We start from the raw sequence: 21,345 nt of genomic DNA, 5'->3' as shown, positions 1-21,345 counted from the left end.
ACAAAGCTGGTAAAGAGGCGGAATGGTTACACCAATTTTTAGAATATATTCCAGGATGGCCAAAACCTGTTAAGGCTATTTGCATACATTGTGATTGCCAGTAGTCAGCGATTGCAAAAGCTCAAAATGCAATGTATAATGGCAAATCTAGACACATACGTCGTAGACACATTAGTATACGACAACTTTTTCTCAACGGGAGTTATCACGATTGACTACTTGACGTCTAGGGATAACATTGCGAATCCGCTTACAAAAGGCTTAAGCAGAGAGGTCGTATGTAAGTCTTCGAGAGGAATGGGACTAAAGCCCATGGAGTAAGTTTTTACAAAGGAAAACCTATCCTAGAAGAGTGGAGATCCCATGATCTAGGTTCAATAGGAAAACCTAGCTGTATAAACTGAGGTCACTGTGGGGGAGTACTTCAATATATAAAGGAAGTTGTATACTTCCAAGTCCATTCTGATAATAAATCAGTGATGTCAAAGGAGGTTAAGCATAGCACTTTTAATGATTTGTGAAAAAAAATCACCTATGTGAGAGAGAAGTGGGGTCGCTTCGAATGGATTTGTGGGGCGCGCAAATCCTAGAGCTCTTGCAGAATCAGCCTAGTGTTCCATGATCATAACAAACACGACAATGAGGGGTTAGCTAGACCAGGAAGAGTGTTGTGTGAAATGTAATAACGTTTACGTAGAAAGGGGTTGGTTCAAGGACACCGTGTCTACTAACCGCTAGGAGACAAAATATATTTCACAAATGAGGGTTCAAAGGTATCACCTACTTCTCCTACAACACTAAGCCGCTGTAACTATATTTGACACTTGGGCGTACGATTGGATTTCCATTCATATGGAGGATTGTTGTAAAATTTAGTATAATATTGTAATATAATTATTATTACTAAATGTAATTATATTTGAATGAGAAATCAATAAATTACGAGAGTTAATTGATTTATTCAAGTCTCATAAGTGTTGCAAATGAGAAATCAATAAGTTGCAAGATTTAATTGATTTATTCAAGTCTCATAAGTGGTGCATTCAAATACAACTTAACTCTTATAGTTAATAGTGTATTACCTCAAGGCTTTTGGTTGGGACATAGCTCATGTATATATACTACCATATGTCTTGTATCATTTGTTTTTTTTTTTTGAGAGAAATATTGTTCACGCAATCTCACACACAACCAAAAGAATTTCCCGACTTTTCGATCTTACTCGCTCTTGTTTCAGGTATAGTTCAGGTGCTAGGTTAATCCCGACAGTACAATCTGCTTAGGCTGTTGTACCCTGGGAAACAGACGGGTTCACCTGGGTGGCCCGAAAATCTGTTTTTAAGGGAAACGTGTTTTACACGTGCCTCTACCACCTTGTTTCTCGCATTTTTATTTATTTCTTATATGTTTGTAATTTGGTTTCTCTATTGTAATTTTCATTTCTTGTTCTTGTATTGTAATATAGATTATTATTATAAAAGTTTTCAGTTTTAGTTTATTTTATGAACGGTTTTCCTACAAAAATTGTAGGCAGCGTAGTAAAGTACCAGGGATCATTGATATGGTCATTGTCAGTGTAAAAAGCGGCATGCATGGGATAACTTGTTAGACCCCTCGCTATGGGGCGCCGTTGGGTGCTGAACACCACCAAGGGGCACCCTTGGTGGTGGGGCGCGGTGATGCCCAGCCTCCCAACGGTTGGCACGGTGTGTGGTGTTAGGTGGCCCCCCTCCCCTTCAACGGTAACAAAAGAAAATTCAAAAAAGAGTTTATATATATATATATAAATCATTCACTCAATCTCTACAAACTTAAACATATCCTACACATCTTCAAAACTTATATAATTTTCTCCAAAAAAATGTCTTCCGAATCATCTTCGACACCCGACTTCTACCCCGATCTCGACGTTATTTCAGACTCGGGTTCAGGGGATGAGGTGATATTTAGTGCTATTCTAGATGTTGCACGAGTCTTAGTCGAGCATTGCGAAAGCTCACAACCGCGAACAAGAAGACCTCATCTTCAACGGGATCGTGTAGGTGCTCATGAACGATTGATGCAAGATTAATTTTCGCCGGACTCGACTTCTGATTCAGAACGATTCCGGCGCCGTTTTCGGATGAGTCACCAACTTTTTTTACGAATAGTTGGTGATTTAGAAAGCGATTATGCGTTTTTTCAACAACGGGATGACGCGAGAGGTTGGCCGGGTTTTTCTCCATTGCTAAAATGCACGGCGCCGATACGTCAACTCGTGTACGGGACCGCGAGCGACACCATGGAAGAGCATTTACAAATGTCAGAGACAGTGGCTCGTGGAGCCCTTTACACGTTTTGCGAATGTGAGTATTATTATCATTTTAAATATGCATTTATAAATTCTCTTTTTTTAAATGCAAAATTTATAAATTGACCTTAAAAATTTAATATTAGGTATTTCTCAACTATATCATAAAAAATATTTGAGGAAGCCGACTCAAACCAATATACAAAAAATATACTAGGTGCATGAATAAAGACAAGGTTTTCCTGGGATGCTTGGTAGTCTTGATTGCACACACTGGGATGGGAACAGTTGCTTGACAAGGTCAAGGGTGATCAAGATGGACCAACAATTATTCTTAGGGTTGTTGCATCATTTGATCTTTGGATATGGCATGCATTTGTTGGGATGCCCAGTGCAAACAATGATGTAGCTGTGATAAATGTGTCTCTTCTTTTTGACTGTCTCGTAAACGGAGTTGGACCCGACACCCCATTTTCCACGAATAGTGTCAACTACGAATACAGATATAATTTAGTCGACAACATTTATCCGGATTGGGCCACATTGGTTCATAGCTTTACGTGCCCGACTAATGATAAACGAAAATATTACAAGAAAAAAGACGAGTCGGCCAGAAAGGACAACGAAAGGGCATTCAGGGTATTAAAGAAACGTTGGTCTATAGTTAGACATCCGGCTCGTATTCAGAAAAATGGATAAGTTAAGAAATGTAATGTACACTTGTATTATCTTGCATAATATGATACTATAGGACTCGGGTAGAGCAATATGTCAAGACGAGTACAACGATGCGCCGAATCCGATGACAACACTAAACGAAGATGAGAAATTTTCTAATTTAATAAGAACACGAAAAATGAAACGAATTTCAGCCTTCGATCGGATTTGGTTGAACATATTTGAAGAAACAAACAAGAAACGGCGGCGACGACGACGGCGACTAAAAATAGTTGATTTTTTTAGGTATATGTTTTTAAGTTTAATTTAGTTTGTATTTTTTATTATTGTATTTAATAAATTTGTTTGTTTATTAAATGTATAAAAATATTAAAAAAAATAAGGGGCTTTGAAGCCCCTTGAGGCTTTGAAGCCCCCAGTGCCCACGTGACGCTGGAAAGGGGCTTCAAAGCCCCTCACAATAAAGGATAGCCTTAGAGCGAGTGTTGCAAAAATCGATAATCGGTGGTGGGCGGTGAGGTGGGGACTAGCGATTAATCGGGATTAGTCGAGATTAATCGGGATTAATCGGATCAGACTTTAATGTATATTTTTTTGTTTTATGCATACACACACACATTTTTATATGTAATTTTCAGTTTTATATATACACAAACATACTTTGGCCAGAAATTGGCTGGAATCTTGCTGGAAACCGCTAGTTTTTGTTGCAATCTCGCCGAAAATAGTTGATTTGGGTCGGAATCTCGCCGGAAATCACTGATTTTGGTCGGAATCTCGTCGAAAATCGGCGATTTTGGCCGGATTTGACCGTCAACCGATTAATTGGCCGACTAGCCTAAAATTAATCAGTGAAGTGGGGACTAGCGATTAATCGGGGATTAATCGGTGCCTAGTCGGAATTTTTGCAACACTGCTTAGAGCAATTAGAAGGGACCATGACTGTGTTGAGCAGGAAATATTGGCTCAACAATATGAAAAATTTGCCTACAACATAGGTGAAAAAATGACTAATAACAATACGAGAGATTTAATTGTCAAAACTCAATAACGTACAAAAGTCTAAAAACAAAATGAGTTAAACAATATAGAAAATTGATTAACATGTTTATATCGACATATTAGTATATCACTATATGTACTAAAATCAAATCATCAAAGTTTTTAAAATAAAATTTAAGGATAATAATAGCATTATAGCAACAAGTAAAACTTATATAATGGTTACGTACAAAATTCCAAATAATGGGAACTTATACTTTTAGGCTATCATCAGCTTAAATAAGTTTCGGTCACAACTTTACTTTATTTGTATCATTAACTCATACAATGACTGTTTAAATCTAGAAAGAATTAATGGTGGCTAAGACATTCATGGCAATGTAAGAAGAACCTTTATTAATTTCAACACTTCCTCTTATCAATTCTTCAAATTCACTTGCTTTTCTTCTCATATCTTCACCTTTTCCACCTTCACTTTTATCCAACACCATGTTGATCACCCTACTCACCTCCTCTTTGGTAACCTTACTATGCACCCATCTCGCCAACACAACACAAGCGCCTACCTACTCCACCAACATCTTCGCATTGTATCCTTGCTCTCCCGCCAACGGCCACCCAATCAGTGGTACCCCTTGGCTTAAACTCTCCATTACAGAGTTCCACCCACAATGACTTAGAAAAGCACCGGTTGATCGATGACATAGGATCTCTAGTTGAGGTGCCCACTCATACACCATCAACCCTTGTTTCCCAATTCTTTCCTCAAAGCCTATAGGCAACCATTCTTCGGATTTAAAATCACCTTTCGGGTCGAATCCTATTGGCGGCCTAATCACCCAAATAAAAGGCCTTTTACTATCTTCCAACCCTTTTGCTAATTCCATCATTTCAACTTCACTAATTGTATTCTGAGACCCAAAAGATATATAAAGTACCGAGCAAGTAGGGTGCGAGTCTAGCCATTCAATGCATCTTTTGGGTTGGATTCCGGGTTGTTTTCCAGATCTTTGACCGATACTACCCGAACTCATATCCGAACCCAGATTCTTTTTTAACATTTTAGACGGGATAAGAGGGCCAACAGACCAAACAGGAAGTTTTATAAAACTTCTCAAGACCTCCAATCCCAATGTTTCTAACTCAGTAACTGTGTTACATAACAATCCATTGGATTGAAGAGACAATGCAATTTGCGGTTTGAAGACTCTTGACCATTCATCTTTGCCATCAGCATCTCGAACATATTGATTAAGTTGCATGACCGTAAAGCGACAAGACTCCGGGATGCCTGGCACTATAAACTCGTCATGGGTTCCACCATCGGCTAGGTTCCGGTGAGGGAGATTCAACCAAATCGAACAATATGCGGCGGTACCATACGCGCCACAAGTGGTGAAAGAGTAATTAAAAATGCCAAAAGACTTGGCAACTTCATTAGCCCACCCCATGAACACATCTGAAATAATACATACATGCGGACTTCCTTCACAAGATATAACATCCGAAATGAACCTACGAAAAGGTCCTTCGAGGGCGGTGGAGACATGCAAGAGTTTTATTATCTGGGACGACGGTAAGGCCTCTGTGTTTTCGGACTTAGGAGGGAGGCCATGGTCTGAGCTGTTGAAGGGGAGGGACTTAAGATGAATAATATTATTAGAAGGGCGGTTGGCGATGGTGGAACGGAGGTATTCGATGTTGAGAGGGCTGTTAGCGATGGTGATGGTGAAATTAGGATTGTGATCAAGGATCTTGTAGGCTAATTCCAAGAAGGGTATGAGGTGACCTTGTGCCATGTATGGTAGCATGATTATGTGTTTATCGTTGACAGCTTGAGCAGCTTCCATGGCAGAATGAATTGGTGTTTGTGTTGTGACACTGAATCCATGCATAGTCATTAGTCGGGTCTTTTAAAAGACATGTCCATCGACCTAAATATGTTAACTCTTATAATATCATGTCCCTATTTACAAAACATTGATTAAATTTACAAAACGGTACAATTATTGCCCAAAATCCAAACAGTGTATCGGTCCCTTCTAAAACTAGACAAAACGCTCAAAACTCATTAATTCAAAATAGTACATTCTAGAAACCTTCAATAAATGATTGGCTGGAATGGGCGGCCAGCAGACAGCTTTCTTTATTTTGTTTTATATCATTTTCTTTTTTTTTCTTTATACTAGGTTTTGGTTTTAGAGCCATAAGTGAATCGGATGTTTGGTAGGAAGGTTGTTTATGTTTGTTCGTTCAATAAACGAATCAGATACGAGCAAAAAAAATTGTTTGGTAAGCTTAACGGACGAACACAGATAAAGGCCGCGTTCGTGAACGCCCAGTAGCGCCCGTCCGATAACGTTCGTTTAATAGTGTTGTGTATGTTGAAATTCCTTGAAAGATTAAGAATTTGAAGATTGTTTCTCATGAAACACTAGAAGTTTGTGGATTTTGAACACCAAAACATTATTTTGATATGATTATGTGTTTGGCTAATATGTTAAGTGTTAAGTATTTTCATATATCATGTGGTGTAATGTTCATTAGCGTTTATGTTAAGTATCTTGATAAGTTTATGTCTGTTTGTCCATTAACGTTCGTTAGTATCCATTGGTGTTTGTTTGTCCATTAGTGGTCGGTTGTCTATTAGTGTCCGTTAACGTCCGTTTATAATACTAATGAACGGACACAAACATACACAGACAAACTCAATTCTTTAATGAATGGACATAGACACGAATTTTCATTTGGTAGGATGTTCGTGAACCGTCCATTTATCCGATAAAAGCTTAACGGACGAACACGGATAGGGTCTCGTCCGATTCGATTCAGTCCGCTTACAACCCTACTTGGTTTTCTTTATGTATACTAAGTTTCATAGACTTAAAATTCTTTTAGTTATTTTATTTATTTGTTTCAGTAAATAGTTGTATATACTCTCTCCGTCTCATTATAAATGTCTATGTTTGAAAAACACAAAGTTTTAGGTAGGTTGAATAATTAATTTTTTTTCTTACCAAATGACAATAATGTCCTTGAAAAGGAGTCCATCAATATTGTTTATTAATGTTAGTTGTTTGTATTTAAGGGTAAATTTGGAAATTGGCAAATAAACTTTGAAAGCGGACACTTGTAATTGGACAAATGAAAAAGGAAATGTGGACACTTATAATAGAACGGAGGGATTAACTTATTATAAATTTATGAGAAATATCAATGGATCAACATAAAAAGGGATGCAATTTTACCTTGTATAGATGCAATTTTACCTTGTATAAAGGCACAACTTAATTACTCATGTAATTTCCTTGTCTCGGTATTGTAAATCCAGGCGTGGTATCTCTGTACGTAATAAAATTATCAGTTTAACATTCCCAACTTCATATTGTATCAATTACAGATCTCATGTAAAGTCTCTTTCACCAAACCTGTCACCATGAGTCCATGAATTCTTTCTGCCCATATTTTGTTAAACTATATCGGTGTGGCCTAATTTCACATGTAATCGAGGTCATAGCGCATCACAGATCAAACCAATACAATTATGGTGTTTCTGAATAACTCGCTAAGGACCATTTAGCTATCATTTTAAAATTTTGAATTTCTACACAATGCATAGTTAAGATCAGTTTATTTGCATCTTGAATTCATATATTAACATAAAATAATCACTAAAATCTAGAAAGGTGATACGAACCTCGTTCGTTAATCAAATGGTCCAAAGAAAATAGATAGAAACTAGATTATAAAACATAGATTTTTAAAAGAGACTTTGATTAATCAAATCATAATATTTTCATTCATAATTCAGAGAATAGTGACTTTGGCTTTATATAGCCAAAACCAATAGACCTACAAAACTAAAAATAAGGAAACTACCCCGCTAAGTACTTGAACAACTAAAAATAAAAGAAAATAAATACATTAAGGGATGTTTGGGTTTTCTTATTTTTACCTCCTTATAACTTATTCATTTTTATAGATTAAAATAGTGTTTTGATAATATAACTTGTTAAACCTTTTAAAGAAGGAAAAAAAAAGTTTTCATAAGTTAGGATTTTATAACTATGCACCCCTCTCGCTAATACCACACAAACACATGCCTCTTCCATCAACATCTTCGCATTAAAGCCTTGTTATGCCGCCAAAGAACATCCAATTAGTTGCACCCCTTGGCTCAAACTCTATGTCACATAATTCCACCGCAATGACTTAGAAAAGCACCGATGGCATAGTATCTCTAGCTGAGGTGCCTAGTTATGCACCACCAATCCTTGATTTTCTATTATATCATATTCTCGAAACTATTAGGCAACCATTCAGGTCGGAAATCTCCACTTAAATTGAACATGATCGGTGGCATGATTAACCAAATAAAAGGCTTCTTGCTCTCTTCCAACCCTTTTTTAAATTCCATCATTTGGGTCTCACTTATTGTATTCTGAGACCCACATGAAATATAGAGCACCGACCTGGTAGGGTACGAGTCTAGCCAATCAATGCATGTTTTGAGCTGCATATACCCAGTCGTTTCCGGATCTTTGACCAATACTACCCAAACTCATATTCCAACCCAAATTATTTTGCAGCATTTTCGATGGAACAAGAGGGCCAATACACCAAGCCGGAAGTTTAATGTTTTTTTTTTTGCACAAGACCTCCAACCCCAATGGTTCTCTCTCTTCAACCGTGTTACATAAGCAGCCGTTAGAGTTAAGTAAAAATAATATTTGGGGTTGGAAGTAACTGACAACTCGTCGTTACCAACGGCATCTTGAACATATCGAGAAAGTTGTGTGATCGTAACCTGATGTGTTGTAAAACACACGTATTTTCCTTGTTAGTTTTTATGTTGTTTTGTGTGTAAACCCTTAACTATTATTGATTATTCTTGCATGAAATAACATGTTTGTGATTATTGTAGATTCCATGTTGAAGAGAGCGAAAAACGAGTTTAAGAAGAAATCAACTCAAACGGGATTCGGATGAAGCCGGTATGCGCGTTTGAAGATAAGCGAGTCAGAAAACGAAAAACCAGCCTAAGTGACCTGGCCACGCCGCGTGACCACTTAGGTCTTGGTGGTCACGTAGCGCGGCGCCCTAGGGGCTGCCCAGACCTTTGACTTTCATTGACTACGACTATTTTGTCTTTTGTGGGCTTGTTTTGGACATAGTTTGGCTTGTTAATCAAGTTTTAAGTAATCTATTTAAACTCTAACACCCTATTAACGAAAAAGGACATCATTCCAGCCATCCCACATCAGTTTCATACGGGTTTACGGAGAGGAGAAGAAGCCGGTTCGGAGTTTCATAAATTGGTTGTCGATTTTGCCTATTTTAACGTTTTTGAGTTTTAGACTTTGAAACAAGTTCCAATCAGTTTATAATGGATACTTTGAGTATAACTATGATTATTATCTACCTTTCATTCATTATGGTTGGCTAAACTTGTTTGAATCGTCTAGATTTGATGTTTAACGGTTTAAATTAACTAGTTTAGAGTGCTTAACAAGTGGTTGATTGTTTTTCTATTGTAAAGTTCATAATTTGTGATAATATTCCGTGTATAACCACTACCATAGACGTATCCCAGGTTGCATGTGACCCATGTGGTTGATTATTGCATGAATTAGTTTCGTGTAGGCGTTAATTGCATGTTTCGGTTAATACTTTGTGTGTTGATTGATTGTGGTAGGCATGCCATTAGGGTTTGTGTTTCTTGGATCATTAAAGTCAGTAGGTTCAGCACCTTTGAGTTGGAACAAAACCTTAGGTGTCGGCTTATCTTGTTGGTTTAGTTGATTTGGTTAGTAGGAGACCACATGCGATTTTCCAGCTATTGACTATGTTAGTTTGTAAGTTGAGTTATTTTGTCTTTAGTATTGAGTTACCCCTCTTCTCCTATGTTTGTAATTAGCCCGAGCCTTAGTTAGATCTGTGATTTAGACATGGACCAAGTGAGTCATTAGGGTACGTAGATAGACAACCACGAATTAAAAGCTATCTAGACGTTGTTAGGGTTTTCTGGTAAAACTAACCGTAGGGACCCAGTGCCTTGACTTCACCTATGATGGCTCATCTTTAGAACTCTTGTTTCAACCACATGCTAGCATACGTATTACCTTATCGCCTTTAAGTCATCCTACCTAGGTGATTCGTTTTCTTATCATCGTTAGTTCCGTTAAGTTTCACCATTAGTTAAGTTAAATTAGTTAAGTTAGTTTTGAATAATTAAGATAAATAAATATATTATTTAGGCAGGACTTAGATTATGGTTAATTATCTGAGTCGTTCTTACGTGTCTTTGTGTTCGACATCGAGACTTTCATTAGACTGTGCTGCTACGCGACCGGTACATTTGTCGTTTGTGTGAAGCTTAGTTAGGATTGTTTGGTTTTATAAATTTAAGACTTAGTGTTGAATTGTGAGAATTAGTTTTTAACATTTATATATAGATTTTCGCATATCATAGCCCGACAAGATTCTAGGAACCCCGGCATTGGAAACTCTTCATGGGTTCCACCATCGACTCGGTTCTGATGAGGGAGATTCAACCAAATCGAACAATATTCTGCAGTACCATATATATGCCCGAAGGTGGTAAACGAGTAATTGAAAATGCAAAAAAGATTCCGCTACGCTATTAGCCCACCCCGTGAACACATCTGAAATAATACATACCAGCGGACTTCCTTCACTCGAAATAACCTCGGAGATGAACATACGAAATGGGGCTTCGAGGGTCGTGGAGGCATGTAAGAGTTTTACGATTTGGATGGAAACAGCCTATCTGTGTATCCTGAGTTGGGAGGGAGACCATGATCGGAGATGTTTAATGGGAGCGACTTAAGATGGACATTAGAAGGCGGAGAAGGTTGGTTTGCGATGGTGGAAAAGAGGCATCCGATGTTGAGAGGGTTGTTAGTGATGGTGATGGTGAAATCAGGATTGTGATCAACAATCTTATTGACACACCCCAACCTACGACGGCATGTCGGGGCGCAACTGATTGCACAGTGGCTCTAACATTAAGATAGTTTAAATTAAAACAAACAAAATTGTAACATCCTACTTTTTGATAATAATAAATAAAAGAATTTCGTTTACTTATAGTGTGCTATTATTTAGTTTAGTTAGATAAAGATAATAAAGTGTGGGCTTGGATAATAAAATATGGAATAAAGGATGGTGATGGGCCTTACGTCCATGGGCTTAAGGGTATAAAAACCCCCCTTAAACCTCCCTAAAACCATAAAACCCTCATTTACATCTTCTAGTCTCCATAACACACTCAAAAACACACACAAACAATCTCATCATTTCGGACCTAGATCCAAGCTGAAGAAAGGTTGAGATTCGTGTTCAAAATCATTAAACAACGAGATAAAACGCCCATATGCATGTGTTGAATCTAAGCCGAAGCAAAACCAAACCTAAAATGTACGTTTTAGATATAAAGGTTAAGTTTTGAGGCCAGTTTGCCCTAGGATTTGATACTAATTCAAATCGGGCCTTATTATGTAAGGAAAATATAAACTTGAACGTAAACGAGATGTTTGGTATGAAACGGGACAAACGAGTAACGTTTGAACCAAGTTAGTACATGGAAACAATATGGTTAAAGTCATAGGCTCATATATTATGAATGATATATGTGAATGATAAGAGATTAAGAGTATGTATGAAAGTATTTATATATAAATATAATTGAAGGTGTGTATGGTTGAATGGTAAGAGGGTAGCAAACCCTACTAATATATGTAAAGGGGGGTGGCAGACTCTAATAATATCTGTGAAGCAGGTGGCAGACCCTAATAATATCTGTGAAGGAGGGTGGCAGACCCTAATAATATATGTGAGATTATAGGGCGAAAGGCCCTTTAAAACATATAAGTATGTATGTAAAGTAAGATATAATATGAAAGAATGAAAGAACGAAAGTATGAAAGTAAGAATGTAGGTATATACTTATGTATGTACAAAAGAAAGTAAAGCAGGTTATGTATGTAGTATATGGACGCATGTTGCCTGATTAACTAGAACTCACTCAGCGTAGCTGACTTTTAGTATGCATGCAGGTCACTAGGTTAAAGGAGCTAGCTTGAATGAAGACACATGGCATTGAACTGAAGAGGCTGACATCTTTAGAAGAATGCTTTGATGTTAAAATATGACTTTTATATTATGTTAAAGACAAAAGTTTGATGTTAAGACAATGTTTGAATGATTATATAATATATGGTTGAAGTTTTATATTCCGCAAAAAATTTTAATTAACTCTGATATTTAGCACTGTTTTTATGAGTAAATCTAACACCAAAGTAGGGCACCGGGACCGGGGCCTTACAAAAATAAATAAAAAGTAACACAAAAAGTTTATTAAATGCGGAAACCGGTCACAAGACAATAAATTATAAACCGCAAATTGACAATTGTCATAGTATATCCTACTTTTGGAAATTTCGTCCTAGAAAATAAGGTAAAACCACAACAAAGAGATGAGAATACTTGGTCTTCATTTGATCTTCGCGTTCCCTAGTAACTTTAGCACCACGTTTAGATTCCCAACGAATTTTAACTAATAGAATTCGGCTATGTTTCGTTTCCTTATCCATGTGATCCACAATCTCTACCGGTTTCTCAACAATGTGGATGGTCTCGTCAATATGAACATCATCGAGAGGTATATGGAGATTACCCTCGGCAAGACACTTCTTGAGATTCGATACATGAAAAGTCAGGTGAACATTAGAGAGTTCATCGGGGAGATTGAGTTTTATGCACAAATAAAACTTGATAGTACCTGCAACTTCTACAATCACCGACCACCTCTTGTGGCACCACCGACAACTTCAGCTTCGACAACCACCATGGTAGTACCTGCAACTTCAGCTACGACCACCACCTTCAACCACACTAGAGTCTATCATTTGTAGTTTTATGCACAAATTATGTATAGTGTATGTTTAGCTAGAGCTCCAGCCGTTCTTTTTGAACTTTTGTATAATGTTTACCGGTTTTAATGAGAATTTAGTCATGTTTGTGTGTCAATTTCAAGTTAAAACTTGTTCTCATGTGAATTAATTGTGTTTTGTTATAAAAGAAATATGGAAGTTGGCCTCTGAAATGTTTTCCGGCAAAATCTTCGGCGTAGGAATTATCGGAGAAGGTGTGGGCATTAGCGGCGACAAGAAGGGAATCCGTGGTGAGAATTAGCGGCGACACAATATAGGCGACATCTCGCCGCTAAAAGCTTTAGCGACAACAAACAGGGTTATTATCAACGACAAGCGTCACCGCTAAAGCTCCTTTTTTGTAGTGTTTAGAGCATTCGCATACCAAGCTATCTTCAAACCAATAATTAGAGATGCACAAAAAACCCGAACCGGAATCGGACTTGAAAAAAAAACTCGAAACCGGGTTTTTTTATACCCAGTATTTTACAACTCGATCCCGTATTATCCAACCCTACCCGTAGGGTCCGGATAGAGTATGCATTTCAATACCAAAATTCATACCCGGAACCGGGTTTTTCCAATACCCGCAACTGGGTTTTTTAAATACTCTATCTACACCCGAAATTACCCGGAAAATATCGCAAAAAGGGACAACCCCTTAAAAAACCCAATCTATACCTAGAATAATCACTCGAAAAAACACGAAAATAAGTTCAGGACATTAAAAAATAAAACTTTAAGATGAGAACATACCGTCCCTCCTTTCTACATAAATCTGCCATTGGTTGTGCATGATACATACCCTTTTGATAGGGGACACAATTTGGATTGACATAATTTAGGTGCAATGCCCCTAACTCGAGCACTTTACGTACAGTTGGTTCACTCATAAACACAGTCTAAATAAGAGATTTCTAGAACTTAACATTTCATAACTACATTTACACAAAACATCGTCTTGGACGCTAGCACAATGTGGATAGCTCTGCAAGCACTCCAAACTTCTTCACATTTTATGATCAGCAACATGCGTGCATAATAAAAGTCAATTACACTAAGTGAATTCTTGTTTACGACACCACTTGGTTAACTTGACTCGTCACAAACAATATCTCAACTTCATACATATCAAAACTTGACATCACACATACACTTGAAGCACGTAGAAGGCTTATCCTCCTTTATACTTACGTCACAGAACATCTACACGAAAGTACGTAGAAGGATTAGCTCATAATACCTGCGTACTCGAAAGCACGAATAAGTCTTAGCCCTCTCTAGTATTTACGTCACACATATCTACACGAAAGCGCGTTGAAGGCGTTGTCCTCCCTAGTACTTACATTACTCGATATCTACTCGAAAGTATTTAAAAGGCTTAGTCATTCCTAATACTCATATCACACAATATCTACACGAAAGCACGTACAAGACTTAGATTTTAAAATAAACACTTCAAGCTCAAACTATATAATTCCCACTTTCATTTAACAAGCTCATGTCGCTACAGATTTCGAGGCTTTACATTAGGCTATATCAAAATAGGTTGGTTTAAAATGGGCATATTAAAAAACAAGAAACAAAGATAAAATGGGCAAAATAGGTTGGTTTAAAATGGGCATATTAAAAAACAAGAAACAAAGATAAAATAATTCTAATTGTTATTTTTTGGTCATTGCTAGTCTAACTAGCAAATTCGCTGATAACGATCCCACATCTTATCATAGTTGTTTGCAACAGTACGCCCCTAACATAATGCTAACACCGTTAGTTGCGGATCGCCGGAAAAATGCTTTTGGCCAGAAAAGTAACATTTTTTTTGTCGGGAAGCTCAACTTGAAAACCACCACCACCAACCAACCGCCACCACTTGAGCACTACCATCTGATTTCGATGATGGTTCAAGGGTTCCAACGGTCTCAATAATTGAGGCTTTTACTAGAAAAAAGATTCATAAATGTCCAATCTAAAGTTACAAAGATGCATTGGGACAAAAATGTTGAGTTTTCCTGCCAAAAACGTTTTTTCCGACGACTTGCAACTAACGGCGTTAGCATCTGTTAGTCGCAACCCGCTGAGAACAAATATGATAAAAGGTGAGACAATTATTAGCCAATTCGTTAGTTACGACCGACAGCGGCCAAAAAATGATGGTTGAAATTAATAAAACCGATATAACAAATTGCTATATAAATGAACTATATTTCCCTACCCTTTCTTTACATAAATGAACCAGGGAACACATCTTGTTCTTGTTTTTCAATTTTAAAAGAAAAAACAAAACAAAACAAAACAAAACAAAAAAACTTGAGGACATAGTTATGAAAATACTTATACCACAACAAATAACAACCAGTCACATAGAGACCCCAAAAACCCTCAATGAGAGCTTCTTCTCCAATGGCTACCATATCACTGCATAATATCAATCTCATCTCTCCCAAATAATGACCACAATCAGACCAATACAACCATTCAAATCACAAGGTAAATCTTTTATCTTTAACCTTTGCATCTGCATATACCATTGAACCTCACATTCATCAATTTCCTGTATAATATTTAAACCCCATTCATGAATCACATCCAGAACTTTAAAAAATCACTTATTCTCAGAAGGGTTATTATTAATTTCACCGAAAACCCAATTTCCCCAATTGGGTCACACCCTGCAATCCAAAGCCCTAGACTTTATCGCACAAAAGCAACTTGTAACCCCAAATCAAAGAATGAGGTTACGGATTATCGAGAAGCCGAAGACGCGCTATTAGATTACTTACATTCCACTAGAAACTTACAGTTTACCGATGCCGAAAACATTAGTCGAAATTCCCCTAGGTTTCTTGAAAAGCTGCTGAAAGGGGTTGGTAATGATAATGTTGATAATCATAATAATGAGAATATCGGGCAATTCGTGACCCGGTTCTTGCGGTACCATCCGATTAACGAGTTCGAGCCCTTTTTCGAGAGCATGGGGTTGGACCCGTGTGAGTTTACGACGCGTTTGCCGCGTGATTTAATGTTCTTAGCCGATGATAAGGTGTTGTTGGAGAATTATCATGTGTTGTGTCGATACGGGTTTGCTAGTAAAAGTATAGGTAAGATTTATAAGGAGGTTAAAGAAATGTTTAGGTTTGATGATGGGGTGTTGTTGTCACGCCTTCGTGAAGTTGAAGGTTTCTGTTTGTTACATCAATCCGCCGTTGTTAAAATTGTGGGGTCGTGTCCTTACGTTCTAATAGGAGGTGAAGTTTGTGACGTTTTTAAGGTTGTTACGGAGTTAAAGAAATTAGGGATTTTGAATAATTGGTTTGTTGAGAATATATCGGATGATGAATGTTACAATTGGACACATATGGTACAAGTTTTGTGTGTATTGAAACAATTAGAGTGTGACAATGCGCGTTTAGGAAGATTATTGCATAAGCATCCGACAGTTTTGTTAGAAGGTTCGGGGCTTATAACGTTTTTGGTTATAACATTTCTGCTTAAGTTTGGTGCGTCCAAGACGGATATTATATTGTTATTTTCTCGGTTTCCAGAAATTAATATGCGGGATTTTTTTTCGAATTTACGACGGTCGTATTGTTTTTTGTTAGGAATTGAAATGGATGTTGATAATATTGGGAAAGTTTTTCGTTCGCACCCGCATATACTCGGATCGTGTAGTTTAAAGGGCGTGAAAACGGCATTAAATTGTTTGAATTCGGGGAAAAAACGTCTTTGTGAAATAATAATGAAAAACCCGGAGGAACTGATGAATTTAGCTATCGGATCGAAAGTTACACCGCTTCCGTCATCTAAGGAATGTATTATAGAAAAAACAAAGTTTTTACTAGATTTAGGGTTCGTTGAAAACTCGAAGGAGATGGAACGCGCACTTAAGCGGTTTCGTGGGCGAGCACGGGAGCTTCGTGAACGGTTTGATTGTTTGGTCAACGCAGGGTTTGACCAAGAAGTTGTGACGGAAATGGTGAAATCGGCGCCTCAAATTGTTAACCAGTCGAAAGAGGTGCTTGAAATGAAGGTTGACTTTTTGGTCAACGAGTTGGGGTACTCATTGGGGTCGATATCGGGATACCCGTCTTCGTTGTCATATGCTATAGAGAAGATGAAACTTAGGTGTATGTTTTATAAATGGTTAAAAGAACAAGGGGGGACTAATAGTATGGCTCTTAGTACCATTCTTGCTTGCTCAGAAAAACAATTTATTAAAGATAAAGTTAGAAATCATCCTAAAGGTATTGAGGTTTATGAGATGTTTAAACGGCAAATTTATTGATTGTATAATGTGCCAACGATTCAATTTTTTTATAAAAAGATTCGGTATAAACAGTTTAACCTTCTGTTGTTATTGAAACAGTCTGCAAGCAGGTACTTGTATTCTAATTATTAGTCTATTTTAGAATTTCATTTGTTATGAATATTTGAGAGTTTTAGATAGGCCTATTCAATCTAGTAATGTTATAAGTTTTATAAAAAAGGGCGCCTTAGGTGTGGGGTTTTGCGCTTCAAGCTGCTACAATGGGCGTGCATGAGGAGTACATGAGGCGCACGCCTCTTGTAAATGGGCAGGTTTTGTGCATGAGGTAAAACTAGAGGTGGCAAATGGGTTGGGTTGGGTCGAAACGGGTCATGGGTCGGAACAGGTAAGGGTTGAAACGGGTTAGGGTCGAAACGGGTCACTTAAAAAAGGGTTGTTTTGGTTCGGGTCAGAATGGGTTAGGGTCAATAGGTTCGGGTTAGAACAGGTCAATGTTGGAACGGGTCAGAACGGGTTTGGTCAAAACTCGTTTAAGCGATTTTTCATTTCGTTTCAGCACGTAACAGCTCGTTTAAGTGATTTTTCAGTTCGTTACAGCGCGTAACAGCTCGTTTAAGCGATTTTTCATTTCGTTTCAGCACGTAACAGCTCGTTTAAGTGATTTTTCAGTTCGTTACAGCGCGTAACAGCTCGTTTAAGCGATTTTTCATTTCGTTTCAGCGCGTAACAGCTCGTTTAAGCGATTTTTCAGTTCGTTTCAGCGCGTAACAGCTCGTCTTAGCGATTTTTCAGTTCGATTCAGCCCGTTTAAGCGATTTTTCAGTTCGTTTCAGCACGTAACACCTCGTTTAAGCGATTTTTTTGCTCGTTTCAGCGCGTAACAGCTCGTTTAAGCGATTTTTCAGTTCGTTTCATCGCGTGACAGCTCGTTTAAGCGATTTTTCAGTTCGTTTCAGCACGTAACAGCTCGTTTAAGCGATTTTTGAGTTCGTTTCAGCACGTAACAGGCCATTTAAGCGATTTTTCAGTTCGTTTTAGCATCTAATTGCTCATTTAAGCGATTTTTCACTTCGTTTCATCGCGTAACAGCTCGTTTAAGCGATTTTTCAGTTCGTTTCAGCACGTAACAGCTCGTTTAAGCGATTTTTCAGTTCGTTTCAGCACGTAACAGCTCGTTTAAGCGATTTTTCAGTTCGTTTCAGCACGTAACAGCTCGTTTAAGCGATTTTTCAGTTCGTTTCAGCACGTAACAGCTCGTTTAAGCGATTTTTCAGTTCGTTTCAGCACGTAACAGCTCGTTTAAACGATTTTTCAGTTCCTTTCATCACTTAACAACTTGTTTCAGCATGTTTTTGTTCCGTTGTTGTCGACTTTTCAATTTCGGTTAATTTGTCGATTTTTTTTAACGAGGACAACAGACGAAACGTTTTAGTTTTTTTACATTTTTTGTTTTTGTTTTATTTTTTGAGTTATGATTTTTTTATTAGTCTTTTTGAATATTTTTTGATGGTTTTTATTAAGATCAAAATCCCTTAAAAAAAATTCAAAAAAAACAAATAAAAAATCATAACTCAAAATATAAACGAATAACGAAAAAAGTAAAAAATAAAAAATTTTCGCCGTTATCCTCGTTCATCAAAAAAAAAAAAAACCCGACAAATTAACCGAAACCGAAATGTCGACGAAAACGAATCAAAAACCTTAATCGACCCGTCTAGTGCGAAAACTCGATAGAAACCAAAACCCAACCCGTCCAGTGTGAAAACTCGATAGAAACCGAAACCCAACCCGTCCAGTGCTAAAACTCGTGTCGGCACGAAAGCTAATCCGAGCCGAAACCTAAACCGATATCGTTCCAATCTAAAACCCGTTTCAACCCAAACATGTCACTTTTCCTTAAGACACTAACCCACATCGACCCATGTAGTTAAATTTGTCAACCCATTTTGACCCAAAAATAAGAATGTGGAATTTCAGGTGACCCATTTTGACCAATTTAATTAAAACCTATGACCCAAATCAATCCATTTGAATTTTAAAACAACCCAAATTGACCCATTTGGAATGGTTTGGGTCAAGGTTGCCACCCCTAGGTAAAACATACGGGTAATTATATGTCAAAGCGTATATAGAGGTTATTTACATCCAAGTCTGGTAAACTGAGGAGGTCAAGTGGATTCTGAGTAAAATGAGTTCTAGTCAAAATAGGGTGTTTTAGAAAAGTAGCAATTTGGTTCGGGTGAAACTAGCTATGACCAAATGGACTCGTGTTGAAATTAGATCTTCTAGAAAAGAAATATACCAAAACAGGTTCACCTCGTGGGTGGCGGTGGTGGGGCAGCAGCGTGTGGTGGTGGAGGCGGAGACGGTGATGTTGTTGGTGGCAGTGGTGGCGGCGTCGTTGGTACCAATAACTACCAGGGCCGACTCAACGTCCTTTGAAGCCTAAAACTAAATAAAATGTCGAGGCCTTTAATTTTCTTTTCTTTATGCGTATAGCGCTAGAGAGTATACAAGAATTATAGAATATGAATGATACGCCGTGATAATGGACATGAAGCAATCATAATTAGCTTGTGGCTTATCATTGATTTATTAATTCTAAAAGAACTCTACTTCCAAATATCATAATATATAACTTTTATTTAAGATTGAGGCCCTATAAATCTGGAAGCCTAAAGCCATTGTCTCATTTAGCTTACCCACAAGACGACCCTGATAACTACTATTCGAATACAAAAAGAACTAGTTATTCTTGTATAATATTCAGTAGTTGTTTTCAATTATTGTATTCATCTATTCACGTACCTTAATACATTGCCGCAACTCATATTAATGGCCTCTGGTTCTTCACCAACATGGATGGCGACGACAAAGTGACCGTGGTGTTGGCATCAGTTAAGGTGGTGCCAAATCAACTTTCTCTTTAATGAATGTGTGAAGAATAATGATTGTCAACTTGTTAAAAATGATCGGTCAAACCAGCGTAAGTCAAACGTATGTTACTAAGTCAAACCTATCTTACCATAATGCTCACAACCTAAACCCATAATGAGCTAAAAAGAATACTCAAGTTCATTTGTGGAGTGAAAACGAACCTCATGAATGATTGAATGAATCACGTTTGTTACTTGTGAGGAACTTGCGCTTTACTTGCCTTTCATTAAGTTTGTGGATGGACTTTTTTTAACTTTATTCTTTTATATTAAAACTAGCTTTTATCCCCCGTATTACGAGGGCTGTTTTACATTATTTATTTTTAATACTTATATACTTTTTAGAGTTTAATTTTATCTTTTGTAAGGAAATTTATAATAATATACTTAGAGTTTAATGATATAAGAGTTTCATAAGTAACTAAGATGTTATAACACAGTTTAAAAGTTATCTGGGTTTGGTGAGACCCAAGACCCGCTTATTTTTTTTACTATAAAATTGTTTCTTGATTATAAATAATATCTTTTTTTAAAATTAAAAAAACCATATAATCATTTTTAGTATATCCTATTTTATAGGATTTTCATATCAATAATTTGGTGAGAATAATTTTTAATTAAATGAGATTTTATAACTCATTTAAGAAATATCTGGGTTTGGTAAGACACATACCCATGAATTCGGGTCAAATGCATGAGAAACCTCCATTTAAAAATCAAGCAATTTTGGTGACTCTAAAAAAAGGGGGAGCGACCATATCGCGACACGTAGAACTTTTATGTTTTCGTTTATATATATTATAGATAAGAGACTTTTGGATTGCTTCAAAAATAAAAATAGGCCCACTTCTTTATACGAGACAACATAGCTCGAGTAGAGGTGTAAAAAAACCCGAATCCATAACTGGAACCGAAAAAAATGTCACACCCGGCCTCAGGGGTCTAACCGTGTGACCAATGATTGGTACCGGTTTTGTTAATTAATCAGAGTTGTGTTCTTTTAACGGAAGTCTTTTAATAAAAATATTTTTTATATTTAAACCACGACTTAAACACCCGTGGTGTTTAAAACTTTTACTTGTTTCAGAACAAGTTTACATATCTCTCTTTTACAAAATTTAGCTAAGCCACCAGCTATATACTATGTCTAGATATCTCTATCTCCTTTGTGCATTTCCACATCTATACATCTATTCTTTATTACCTGAAAACTCTTTT

At 37.2% G+C, this 21,345-nt stretch overlaps 1 protein-coding gene and 2 pseudogenes across 1 annotated transcript; 1 reads left to right on the top strand and 2 right to left on the bottom strand.

Annotated features, from left to right (window-relative positions):
* Window positions 1-4,167: 4,167 nt before the first annotated feature.
* Window positions 4,168-5,963, bottom strand: LOC143597526 (UDP-glycosyltransferase 92A1 pseudogene; annotated as a pseudogene).
* Window positions 5,964-7,261: 1,298 nt separating this feature from the next.
* LOC143597527 (crocetin glucosyltransferase 3-like) lies at window positions 7,262-12,842 on the bottom strand (annotated as a pseudogene).
* Window positions 12,843-15,298: 2,456 nt separating this feature from the next.
* On the top strand, window positions 15,299-17,363 carry LOC143597525 (transcription termination factor MTEF18, mitochondrial-like). Its single transcript, XM_077076009.1, has one exon. The coding sequence runs from the start codon at window positions 15,503-15,505 to the stop codon at window positions 17,207-17,209; it is 1,707 nt and encodes a 568-aa protein (XP_076932124.1). The 5' UTR covers window positions 15,299-15,502; the 3' UTR covers window positions 17,210-17,363.
* The last annotated feature ends 3,982 nt before the right edge of the window (window positions 17,364-21,345 follow it).

The sequence above is a fragment of the Bidens hawaiensis genome, unplaced genomic scaffold (assembly GCF_021521415.1).
Source record: "Bidens hawaiensis isolate Kalapana, Puna unplaced genomic scaffold, B.hawaiensis_p1.1 tig00048425_1, whole genome shotgun sequence".
In the NCBI taxonomy this organism is placed as follows: domain Eukaryota; kingdom Viridiplantae; phylum Streptophyta; class Magnoliopsida; order Asterales; family Asteraceae; genus Bidens; species Bidens hawaiensis.
This window is presented reverse-complemented; position numbering and strand designations above follow the sequence as displayed.